The sequence below is a fragment of the Megascapheus bottae genome, chromosome 15, assembly GCF_031878675.1.
Source record: "Megascapheus bottae isolate mThoBot1 chromosome 15, mThoBot2.hap1, whole genome shotgun sequence".
NCBI classification, from domain to species: Eukaryota; Metazoa; Chordata; class Mammalia; order Rodentia; family Geomyidae; genus Megascapheus; species Megascapheus bottae.
In genome coordinates, this window is record NC_143523.1 from 45,310,003 (window position 1) to 45,322,407 (window position 12,405).

Sequence of the window (12,405 nt, forward strand, 5' to 3'; positions counted from 1 at the left end):
AGTACAATTGTAATTGATATTCCTTCTTTACACATTTTAGAATGTAGTATAGTGAGCATACATTTCCCTTAACTTTTTTATGATGATGCAAAGTACAGTCATGGTTCCTTGAATGATAGATATATTCTGAGAAATGTATCTCAGGATTTCATCCTGAGCACACCCTAGAATACATTTACACAAACCTAGTGGGGTGGTCAGTTAATGAGCATCCCTCTTGATGTAGTCAAGAGACACAGCAAACCTAAATTGTAAGAGGTGACATAGTGGCATGAAACTTTTTGCCAGTCCTGGGACTTGAACTCAGGGCCTGCGCACTGTTCTTGAGCTTTCTCAAGACTAGCACTCTACGCTTGAGCCACAACACCACTTCTAGCTTTTTCTGGGTATGTGGTACTGAGGAATTGAACCCAGGGCTTCATGCATGCTAGGCAACCACTCTACCACTAGGCCAAACTTCTGGCCCTAGCAGTAAACTTTTAGATGTAGGAATATATTCTAAAACAATGAAGAAAGTATAGTATGGTATATAAACAAGCAGTTGAGTTAAAACTGACAGGAGATGTGATTTATCACACACAAAGATGGTCATGTTGGGTCTGGATGATGGCTTGTTGAAATTCACTTTCATATTTCCTAGGATAAAAATTTTAAATACAAAAAAAACCACCTCTCATAGTCCCTGTAAAATATTTCTTTCAGTGAAAACCACAGATACTACTTAGGAAAACAAGTTATATTCACTAGAACTGAGCTTAACTTGTGTCTTGATTATAAGCCCTGTTTCTTTAATGGACACAAAAATAGTCTCAATTAGACTCTTTGTGTCAGATGCTTTATCACTGCTCATGTTCCCAACAGGTACGAATTGAGATTAGCAGAAAAGCTGAGAAGAGAACTACTTTGGTGCTATGGGGTGGCCTTGCCTACATGGCCACCCAGTTTGGCATCTTGGCCCGGCTGACCTGGTGGGAATATTCCTGGGACATCATGGAACCAGTCACCTACTTCATCACCTATGGAAGTGCCATGGCAATGTATGCATATTTTGTAATGACTCGCCAGGTAAGAATCCCTCTCAGGTTAGTTTTTATGAGACCTTAATGAAGTTTGGGTTGTCAAAGTCACTCTCTTTCCTCTCATACCCTTTCCAAGGCCAGTTCTTTAAGTACTCATCTACCCTTTACATACACACAGACACATATGTTCAGGTGCACGTGAGTGTAAATCATGTATTTGCCACTCCTGAGAGGTAGGGCTAAGACATGGCTTCTGTCCTCATGAAGCTCAAAGACCATGGAGAGCCACGGAAGCCACTACATGCAGAAAAGCAGCCTGGAACAAGAACAAAGTGAGAAAAGACAAGAAGTGTAGCTAGTTCAGGGAAACTTGTTTACTGTTATTGGCTTTGATTTTATTGTTCTTTTTTTGTGAGATAATTTTTTGTGAATATTTTTTTGTGAAACCAAGGGTGTTTCATATATATTAGCAAGTATTCTACCAATGAGCTATATCCCCAGCCCTACTGGCTGGATGTTTTATGGGATTATGTTGATTTGACAGTTGAATGAGGAATGTCACCCACTTTTTATTGAGTTCTCCCAATGGTGATAATTAATCAAACACTTAAACTTTTTTTTAACTCTAAACTACTACATATATTAAATAATGTTTCATAGTTTCTTTTACTGCACAAAAGAGAGATAATATACCTGGTCTTTATATTCTTAGTCCGTTCTGTATCAATCATGACATGTTTACTGAACGCCTACAACTAATTTTTTGTTGCCAGGGACAGTTTTAAGTATTTTGGAAATCCATAGTCACTTTGGGAAGTACAAAGGATTTATCACTTCTTTTTAATGTGGTGATGGAGCCCAGTTCAATCACACCAATCTGGGCCGGGAGTTTGGCCTAGTGGTTAAAGTGCTTGCCTAGCATGCATGAAGACCCAGTTTCGATTCCTCTGTACCACATACATAGAAAAAAGCCGAAAGTGGTGCTGAGGCTCAAGTGGTAGAGCTCTAGCCTTGAGAAAGTCCAAGGACAGTGCTCAGGCCCTGAGCTCAAGCCCAGGACTGGCAAAAAAAAAAAAAAAAAAAATCACACCAATCTGTACTACCCAGCTCCTGGTGTCATTCATGAAGTACATGATCCCATCACAGACCCAGCCTGAAGAACCCTGAAAAACAAACACATGATAGCTGAGGCACTAGTTTCTTGGTTTTCCTGAAGAAAGTTGACATTTGCCCCACACATTTTTATGTGGTTTTTGAAAACAGGCTTTTTGAACTTGAGAAGTTTTTTCTATTGATCTCTACATATCATCAAGAGTGAGTTAATTGAACTTATAAATGACAGCCTATAGCCACACATTGTAACTTTCCAGATAGACCATAACTCTAGACACATGTTGATGTATCTCTTGCCAATCAATGAAGTAAGTATAAATCATATTTCCTAGTGGACTCTGTCTTTCTTATTAAAAAGACCAAGCCTTGTTCACACTTCTGGGAATGACCAGGCCTTTTACTTGGTCATTACTATTAACTGCCCTTTTCTGAGGTTCACTGTGTAGAGACATTTTACATCTAGTAGGATAAATATATATTCATACATTTGCTCTCAACCCTTACAGTATGGAGCTCATACATACTTCTGTATGTGTGGAAGAGGAAGTGAGACTGCACATGGCTAAGTAACCTGCCACATGTTAAACCACAAAACCAATTGTGAAAACCAGTGGGTCTTGCTCCGTGGTTGTTCTTTCCACTCATACTCCCTTTGGTTGACCTGATTTAGAAAATTGTTTAATCTGATTCTAGGCTAGAAATTAAAACATGCTCCAGGGAAATAGTGCTTACAAAAAGCTCTGTTTCATAAATGTTTTCTGAAGCTAGAGATTAACACAACTATTACACTTGAACACAATGTCAGTACTTCTTTTCTTATCTTGTGGTTGGTTCTTAAATGTTCTACTTCTGTGCCAGAGCATTAGTGCTGCCCTCAAGTGACAAGTTGTAAAATTGCAGTAGTAAACAATTCAGTCACTTCCCTTAGAACAGGAAAACATCAGCCAGATAAAATGTAGTCTCTTGCATTTAATATTGTTTATCTAACTAATATTGGTAGTGAACCTCATGAAGCAGAAGTGCCTATTCAACAGCATTTAAGCTCTTCTAAATTGTTACAATAGTGTGCTACATTTGCTAACAGTCTAAATATATCCCAACAGCATAATACTTCAAAAATACCTTTATAAGATGGCAAATTCGGCCAGGCACTGGTGGCTTATGCCTGTCATCCTAGCTACTCAGGAGGCCGTGATCTGAAGATCATGGTTCAAAGCCAGCCCGGGCACAAAACGTCTGTGGGACTCTTATCTCCAATTAATTGCCAGAAAACGACAGTGGTGCTGTGGCTAAATGGGAAAGCACTAGACTTGAGCTGAAGGGCTCAGTGACAGCACCCAGGCCCAGCATTCAAGCCCCACAACCAAAAAAAAAAAAAGATGCCAAAACCCTTGAAATAATAAAAATCTAGTAGAGTTGAAAGTGATCATATATACCTATAATCCCAGAACTCAGGAACAGAGGCAGGCAGGAAAATCTCCAATTCAAGGCTGAGCTACATAAGACTTTGTCTCAGAAAAAAAAATACAGTGGAATTTTTAATTTAACATTTGGTGAAAACTGAGTAGCAGTTTCTGACAGGTGGGAAGGAATCTGACCAGAAACTACAGTTGGAATTACTTTAATATTCATATAGCCACAACCAAGCCTGTGCATTTTGGCGAAAATATTGCCCCAGAAGAGGTGAAAACTATGAAGCAGAAACATCTCAGTTGCTACAATTCATGAACATATATACAGGACATCTGTGGTATTGACCCCTCGGGGAAGAAAGGCAAATCAGAGAGAAAGACCAGGAAAGAGATTCTTAGGGGGCATAATAAACAAGGTTGACAAACAGTGACCTAGCCTTTGGTGTCCTTTACTTTTTCATTTTCAGCATTCCTCGTTTATATTTTATTCCTTCAAGGGCTGTTCAGAATCTCCTATCCTAGAATCATTTCACTTACAAGTAAACCTGTGTGTTGATTTCTCTTTTTTTCATATATTTTTATTGTAATTAATAGAAGGGTTACATGATATTTGCCAGATAGATGGTGCATTAATTCCCATACATTGATACCCTTTCATATGTCTTGGTCCCCATTTCCCTCCCCCCCAACCCTCACTGTGTGTTGATTTCTAATTACACTTTTACTTCTGGCCTTTTTCTTTACTTCTTTCTCTCTTTTGTTTTCATCCAGAACTTCAAGCTACTGACTGACATCTTTCTCCTCACTTTGCCATCTCATATCTCCTTTACTGTTTCCTATCTAACTTAGACCTGTAGCCATTCTCCTTCCTAGTATACAACCTCTGCCCCCTTGTTTTTCTAACAGAACTGTGCCACAGACTTTCCAGCCTATAGGACATTGCTAGAGGAAAATCATGTCATAGTATAAAAGGGCCCCTGCTATGTTTCTAATTTTATTTCCTTCCCTCCCTAACCTCACAGCTGTTACTTGAGGAATTCACCTGATGCTCTTCAGCTTACTCTTAACCTTCCCTCCTACATATAGAAAATTCAAGTTAACACACAGATGGAAGCCTTCTAATTCCAAACCTTGTTAACTTAGCCATATCTGAATCTACTTTTATACTAATGGCTTCGAGCTCAGAGAAGGGGTACATCTTCCTGATAGGAACGGCACCACATGCACTGCTCCTTGTGTTTATTGCAGTTAAAGTTTTGTGTTCCCTTTGTTTTTGCCCTTCCCCTCTCTGAGTCTCACAACTGAGATCTTAGTATCTCTCCTAATTATCAAATCATGGCAGTTTTACAGTAGATTATAGCACATAGTTGCTCACCTAATGCTTACTTCCCCAAAGAGAGAACATAGGATAGATTTGCTTAAGTTTAATTTATTTATATATGCTAGGCAAAGAGGGATAAGTAACCTGGTTGCAATTAAAATGATAGTAGCAGGCTTTAACTCAAGTTGTTACTCTGCTTATTGTTTCTTCAGCCTACTGTCACTGATTCAGACCTCAATTTTACTCATTCTTCTAAAAAGTCCTCAGCAGTAGCCTGGTACCAATGGCTCACACCATTGCAGGAGACTAAGAGCTGAGGATCACAGTTCAAACCCTGGCAGGAAAGTCCCTGAGACTCTTATCTCCAATTAACATGAAAACCAAAAGTGGGGAAGCAGGGCTGTGGTAGAGTATTAACCTTGAGTGAAAAAGCTCAGGGCAGCACCCAGGCCCTGAGGTCAAGCCCCATGGCCAACCATTAAAAAAAAAATGTCTTCTACAAACTCTTCAACCTACCACTTAGCAGTATTTTTCATTGTAGATGGTTGAATATATACTTCTGCTTCTCATTGTGGTATACTAGATAATCAGGTCAGTACTATTAGGGTAAGTTAAAGATGTTACACAAAACAACGTATGAGCCAGGTGCCAGTTGCTCACACCTGTAATTCTCGAAACTCAGGAGGTTAAGAGCTAAGATCACAATTTAAAGACAGCCCAGCACAAAATCTATAAGACTCTTATCTACAGTTAACTACCAAAAACTAGAAATGGAGCTGTGAATCAAGTGCTAGAGCACTAGTTTTGAGCAAAAATCTTGGACAATACCCAGACCCTGGGCTGAAGCTCCCAGACCAGATTCTCAGAACACTGAGGCAGGAGAATCTTTGGGCCCAGAAGTTTAAGGCTACTAGGCCACATAGTCAGAAATTGTCTCAAAACACAAAAAGTGACTGAAGAAGTGATTAAAACTTTAACAACACATGTCAAGATGCCTTTTACTTGTTTCTTTCTTTTTTCAGTATTAGGGCTTAAACTCAGGACCTTGCATTTGCCGGTCAGGAGTTCTATCACCCTCCAAGCCCTTCCTCCTCGTTATTTTTGATAGGGTCTTGCCCAGGCCTGGCTTGGACTATAGTGCCCCTATCTATTTGCCTCTTTTGTGTCTGAGGCCACAGGCATGCACCCTTTATACCCAACATTATCAGCTGAGATAAGATGGAGTCTTGCTAACTTGGGTTGTGCTGGCCTACATCTACAATCCTCCCTGAGTATTTGGGATTACAAGCATAAGCCACCGTTCCCATCCCAGTATGTCTTTGTGTATGCATATGTGTGGCATCTAATCAACAGATAGGAAAGCCGTGTTTTGTGAGGATATTATGCAAAAGACTAATGAGATCATTTCTTCTTTATTTGTATAGGAATATGTTTATCCAGAAGCCAGAGATAGGCAGTACTTATTATTTTTCCATAAAGGAGCTAAAAAATCACGTTTTGACCTAGAGAAATACAACCAACTCAAGGATGCAATTGCTCAGGTAAGTTTTGTGAAAAAAAAAAAATTAAGCAAATTCCAGCCACATGGTGAACAATGTCATTATTATCAATAGCCACAGCACTTCATATGGGTAAAGAATGATCCAACCTCCCTTTACCTGTATAAGTTTCCCTTTAGTTATTTTAAAAAAAAAAAGCCAATTTTAGCAGTCAGCCCTCTCTGGAAGGGTAAATATAAGAAGATAAAGAGGTGCAGGGTCCTCTCTGTCCTGTTAACATTAGCACATTGAAGTTTTAGACCTACTTTGTCCTTTTCATTATGTTTCTATGGAATTGTCTATTTTCTCTCTTCTTTTTAATCTTTTTATAATAGCTGCTCAGACTTTTCAGAAGTTAAACACATGTTTCAAGTATGTGTATATATGTTTGTATGCACACACATACACATACTTTATTTTTCACTGAAGCTCTACCTCTTTTAAGTTTCTGGGTAAGCCCTCTCAGTCTAGTGGCTTTGGTGATTAAATCCTCAATCCTTTTCCACAGTGCTTTGTAACTTTGAGGTCTGAAGCGAGAAGCCTTTCTGTCCTCATGAATGCCTCCTTGCTCTCTCTATGCTTTCTCTACCTCTTTTGTCCCTTTTTGGTGATAAGTTTGGGCTTTTAATAGGCTCAATCCATCTGTCCACCTGGCCAGCATGTACTTTTGTCTTCTGCTGTGAGTGTGGTTCTCAGCTAGAGACAGTGCTGGTCAAAATCATCTCTGGAGCTGTAAAGTGCAGCTACTTCAGCTCCTCCCCAGCTGCAGACCCAGGGCAAGGCCTAAGCACATGGGAGTGTCTAAAAGGGCCATAGCTGACTATACAACCTCCTATTAAAACCCACTGACTAAATAGAAAACTTAAACAGATATTGGATACACATAGCATGAGTTAAATGTGTGATTCTCTCAAAAGTTGTGACAAGGCTTCTTGTTGAAAAAAATGCTACCAGTATGTGAGACTCAGAGGATCACCACATTCTCACATCCTGGCATCCTTCTCCTGGGATAGTGACTGGCATAGTGGATAGAGGCTAGTGGATAGCATAGCAAATTGTGGATAGTGGGTAGTACTGCTTTCCTAGAGGCTTTGTTATTTCTGGCCATGGCTACAGCCCTTTCTGTCCTGATTTTCAGAGTAACTGAAACGATCTCTTTGACTCAGTAAAGGAGGACAGACAGCTTCTTTTCTCAGCAGGCAGTAGTGTCATTGAAAGCTACTCTCCTAACCTTCTGTTTCTATTTTAGGCAGAAATGGATCTTAAGAGACTGAGAGACCCATTACAAGTGCATCTGCCCCTCCGACAGATTGGTGAGAAAGACTGATCTGCAAAGAGCCTATGGATCCCGGTGGAAAGAACGCCTGTTTCTAACTCTCGCCTTTTTAATTAAAGTATTGCAGGTGGACGCTGGGAACCATGTGGGGGTAGAGGGTTTTTACCTTTAATTATAAAACAAATACAAAAGGGATCTTAGGAAAGAGAGCATCAGGCATTATGGAATGTAAGCTCCAAGGGCTTAGTGAATCTTGTCTTAATCAAGCACCTCAGTCTCTGAATGAAATGATGCAGTTACATAGCTGAGACTACAGAGGAATGATGCTGGGCTGTTCACCTGCATCTCCTTCACAGAGTCAGTAAACAGTCACACACCAGCACCCTACTCAGCTCTATTGTTTTTAATTTACCATTTCTTATTTTTGACATAGGAGTAAATGAATATACCAGAAAAAGAATTCCTCATAGATATAGGTGGCAAACAGTCTCTGCCCATGTAATTCACATTTGTTCTTTAGTTGGACCCGGTCTCTGAAAAGTTGCCAGGAATGTCTTCCTTCCCTCCATCCTTTTCTGACCTCTCTCTTGTCCGTCACACTAACTTTATTCAAATGATCATTGGAATTTATGACTGTTGGATAATTGATATTTAAATTGTCCCCAATACCTTCCTGTCTTCATATCCCAATGTTTTAGATAAGTATCTAGAAATCATTGGCAATACTGCATGAAGTTTTTTGGGGGAGGGTTATTTTTGAGGGTTTTTTTTAATGAATTAGTCTTTCAGAGGAAGAGAGACTAACTCCTTTCCATGCCTTCCCATTGATACTCCCCTCTCTCGCCACAACTCAGACCAGAGGCGAGTATTCAGCTCTATTACCAAATCGGGAAGATGTAAGGTTTACAAACTGGCTAAAAATCATGAGTCAGCCACTTTATAACCAGATGATCTCATTGCTGTTCATCTGCTTGTGACAGCATTGCAGGCCCCAGGTGGCACTGCCATGTCTGGCAGCTTCGCTAATGCAGGGACAGACTTCCCACTGTCACTCCCTCTGGAGCCTCCCCATCCCACCACAGGCCATAAACTAAGGGTGTGAATTTCCAAGGGTGCCACTTATCTTCACAAAGGAATACACGTTACTATGGCTTCCTCTAGCCTGCCTTCTCCATCCTGGTTTTTTTCCTTATCTTGAGAGAAAGAAGAATTAATCTTGTACTCTATCAAAATGTTTTCTAGCAGATTTCCAGATGGCATCTGTGCTTGGAGAGTTAAAGGAATCTGTGTGTCACATCCTGTTGTTTAAGAGTTCTGGGGGCAGGATGAAGAGATCACAGGGCCTGCCACCTGGTGGATTGGCTCTTTGCTTTCACATGACTCATCCCTCCTCATGGGGAAAGTCTTTCTTTTTCTTCCTCCTTTGGGATCAGTGTGTATGACAGAAACTTGAAGCGACAAGCCCAGATTCCAGGTGCCTTGCAGAGTTGAAGGCCAGCCAGGACTGCGCCGTTCCCGCACCCCTTCACTGGCATGACGGAATGAAAGGATGCATGTCCCCACTCCCGCCCACCTCCCACTTCCTTCCCGTCCTCCAGCCCCCTCCTCGGTATTTGTCATGCCGATTATTTTTAAACCATTATCCTGTTTGTGCACAGGAATTTGAAGAAGAAACAGCACAGTGCAATGAACAGATCCTTTTGGGGGGGAGGTGTGGGAGGAAGGGAGGGAGGACGGGGGAAAAAGCCCTTACAAATAGCAAAATATTGAACATGTGTACAATCCTGTATCATTTATGAAATATGTATAAAAAGCAATGTACCTTCTGGAACAATAAATACCTATTCAATTTTTGAATTATAGAATCTCATTATTTAAAACAAAACTAAAAAGGAACTTACTTTTTTTTTCTGTGATTCTGGGTGGGAGGATTTTTACTTCGGTTGTATAAAAACATTCCTTCTTACATCCTATATTTCAAAAACAGGCACTTCACTAATTCCTTCCGAGTCTAAGGTGGTCAATATATCCTTGATTTTCCAGAGGCACCATAAGATCAAGTGACCCCAATAATCATTAATATGGTCAGCAGCAGCATTGAGACTGGTATCTTCATCTAATCTTCAGCAAAATCACTGTCATACTAAGCATTCTCTAGAAAAATGTTCAAGAATAAACCAACATGAAATATTCATTATTTTTAGAGATTGTATGAAACTTCAGTGACCATTAAACAGGAAAACATGGAATATTGTCTCACTTGTGGAAGGCATGGCAGAAAGTATGTGTGAAGTGTGTGGTTATTAATGCCCCAGGAAGGAATCTCGGAGTACCTCCACAGCTCAGGTCCTGCCTCCCAGCAGCTGGAATCAGCCTTACAGACAAACTGAGACACCAGATATGGCAGGTATAAGAAGTGAAGATTGAAAATATTAACCATTGTTTGTACCCAACAAATAATATCTTCTGTTAAGCTTTGCAAGAGATTTAAAAAAACAAAACAAAAAAACAGACACTGATGGCTCATGCCTGAATCCTAGCTATTCAGGTAGCTGATATCTGAGGATTACAGTTCAAAGCCATCCCAGGCAGGAAAGTCTGTGAGACTCTTTATTTCCAATTAGCCATCAGAAAACAGGAAGTAGTGTTGTGGCTCAAAGTGGTAGAGCACTAGCCTTGAGCTGAAGAGTTCAGGGATAGCATCCAGGCCCAGAATTCAAGCCCCACAACCAAGTTTTAAAAAAAAAGGAAGGCTGCCAGATGTGATAGTGTATATCTACCATTTAGCATTTAGGAAGAAGAGTTCAAGAAAAGAAAAATACATGGCGTCTGCCTATCAGAAGCTTAGAATTTAAAGTTTGTTTCAAAATACAAAAAAAAACATTAAAAAAAAACATTGATTTAATATGAGCAAAAGGAACCAGGCATTGGTGGCTCACACCTATAATTCTAGCTACTCATAAGGCTGAGATCTGAGGATTGAGGTTTAAAGTATGAGAAGACAAACCCAAGAGACTTATCCACAGTTAACCAGCAAAATTCTGGGAGTGGAGGTGGTAGAGCCTTGAGCAAAAAAGCTATGCAAGAGTAAGAGTTCTGAGTTCAAGCACCAATACTGGCATACACACACACCAAAAAAAAGTTTTAAGCAAAAGAAGATAAACAAATGGCCAACTAACATGAAAAGATGGCTCAACACCACTGAAGACATCATAAATGTTACTAAGAAATACCATTTCACAGCCCATAAGATGGTTCTTCCTTAAAAAGCAGAAAATAAAACAAATGTTGGCGAAGCTGTGGAGATATTAGAACCTTACACTGCCGGGGAGCATATGAAATGGGACACCTGATGTGGAAAACAATATGATGGCTCCTCAGGAAGTTAAACAGCAATTTCTCTTCTGTGCATATGCCCAAAAGAATTGGAAGTAGGAACTCAGCCAGGTATTTGTACACTCACTTTCATAACATTATTCATCACGGCCAAAATACAGGGGCAAACCAGGTATCCATCAGCAGCCCCTGTGTATCCACCACCAGTCAGTCCTGGTGACCCAACGAAGTATCAGTAGGACAGATGTGGTCTATACACAGAGTGAGATATAATTCTGCCATAAAAGAAGGAAATTCTGAAATGCTGTCACATGGGTGACCTTGAAGATGTGCTAGATGAAATAAGTCAACACAAAAGAACCAGTAACTTTATCATTCCACTTGGCTGAACCATCTAGATTAGGGAGAATAGATATGACAGTTTAATGGAAGTAGAGTCTTGGTTTGGGAAGGTGACATTATAGAGGTGGGTGGTGGTGATGTGTATACAGTGTGATCGTATGTAATGCTAGCTGACCAAACAAAACTTCCAGTGGGAATTTTATGTCACATGCACATATTTACCACAATAAAGAAAAATAGTGACTTTTCATGAGTGATAGATCATAGTGAGCAATAAATCTGTTCTTGTGTATGGTAATACAGTTTTGCTGAGGGAGTAGACTTTTAGAGCTGGAAAAGGAAGCCTGAGTGTGGTCCTCAGGCATCTTACTGCTAGAAATGCAGGTTCTCAGCTCTATTGGGTTAAAATTTGGAAAGGGGAGGATGACCTGTGTTTAACAATGCAGTGATTCTGATAAGAACCATTGATCTAGACAGACTTTCTCTAAACAGTGAGAAACTGTCACACAGAGAAGACATCTGCATCACTTGCACCAGTGAATCCTGAAATCACCTACCTGACTGAGGGGCTGATGGATTGGTGAGTATGTGATTAAGGTGAATAGAAAAGATGTAACTAGGGCCGGGAGCATACCCTAGTGATAGAATGCTTACCTAGCAGAAGTGGCGCTGTGATTCAAGTAGCAGAGTGCTAGCCTTGAACAAAAAGTGTCCAAAGACAGTGTTCAGGCCCTGAGTTCAAGCCCTAAGACTAGGAAAAAAAAAAAAAAGATGTAACCAGAGCTGCTCTTTCTGCAGTTGCATTGTTGGTCAGAGTGCCCTGATAAGTATGTAGATGCTTTTAAAAACAAATATAGAGGTTGAAGGCATGGCTCAGTTGGCAGAGCACTTGCCCACGAGCAAAATCAGCAGGTACCAAGTTCAAGTTCTGCCTCAGACCTAAATATATATATATATATGAAAGCTAGGTGCTGGGGTTCAGCTAGGATTATGCGATTATGCTAGCTACTTAGGAGGCTGAGATCTAAGCATCACAATTCAAAACCAG

General features: G+C 40.2%; 2 protein-coding genes across 4 annotated transcripts in view; both read left to right on the forward strand.

Moving 5' to 3' along the window:
- The window catches only part of Mcu (mitochondrial calcium uniporter), a 164,141-nt gene extending 155,897 nt beyond the window's left edge, over positions 1 to 8,244 (forward strand). For all 3 annotated transcript variants that reach the window (XM_090346516.1, XM_090346517.1, XM_090346518.1), the window contains 3 exons: positions 862 to 1,065; positions 6,290 to 6,406; positions 7,653 to 8,244. In XM_090346516.1, coding sequence (XP_090202642.1) covers positions 862 to 1,065; positions 6,290 to 6,406; positions 7,653 to 7,730 — 399 coding nt within the window. In that variant the 3' untranslated portion in view covers positions 7,731 to 8,244. The remainder of the gene's footprint in view (positions 1 to 861; positions 1,066 to 6,289; positions 6,407 to 7,652) is intronic.
- A 3,415-nt stretch (positions 8,245 to 11,659) lies between these two features.
- The window catches only part of Oit3 (oncoprotein induced transcript 3), a 29,362-nt gene continuing 28,616 nt past the window's right edge, over positions 11,660 to 12,405 (forward strand). The window contains exon 1 of the mRNA XM_090346519.1: positions 11,660 to 11,937. The gene's annotated coding sequence lies outside the window, so the exon portion shown is untranslated. The remainder of the gene's footprint in view (positions 11,938 to 12,405) is intronic.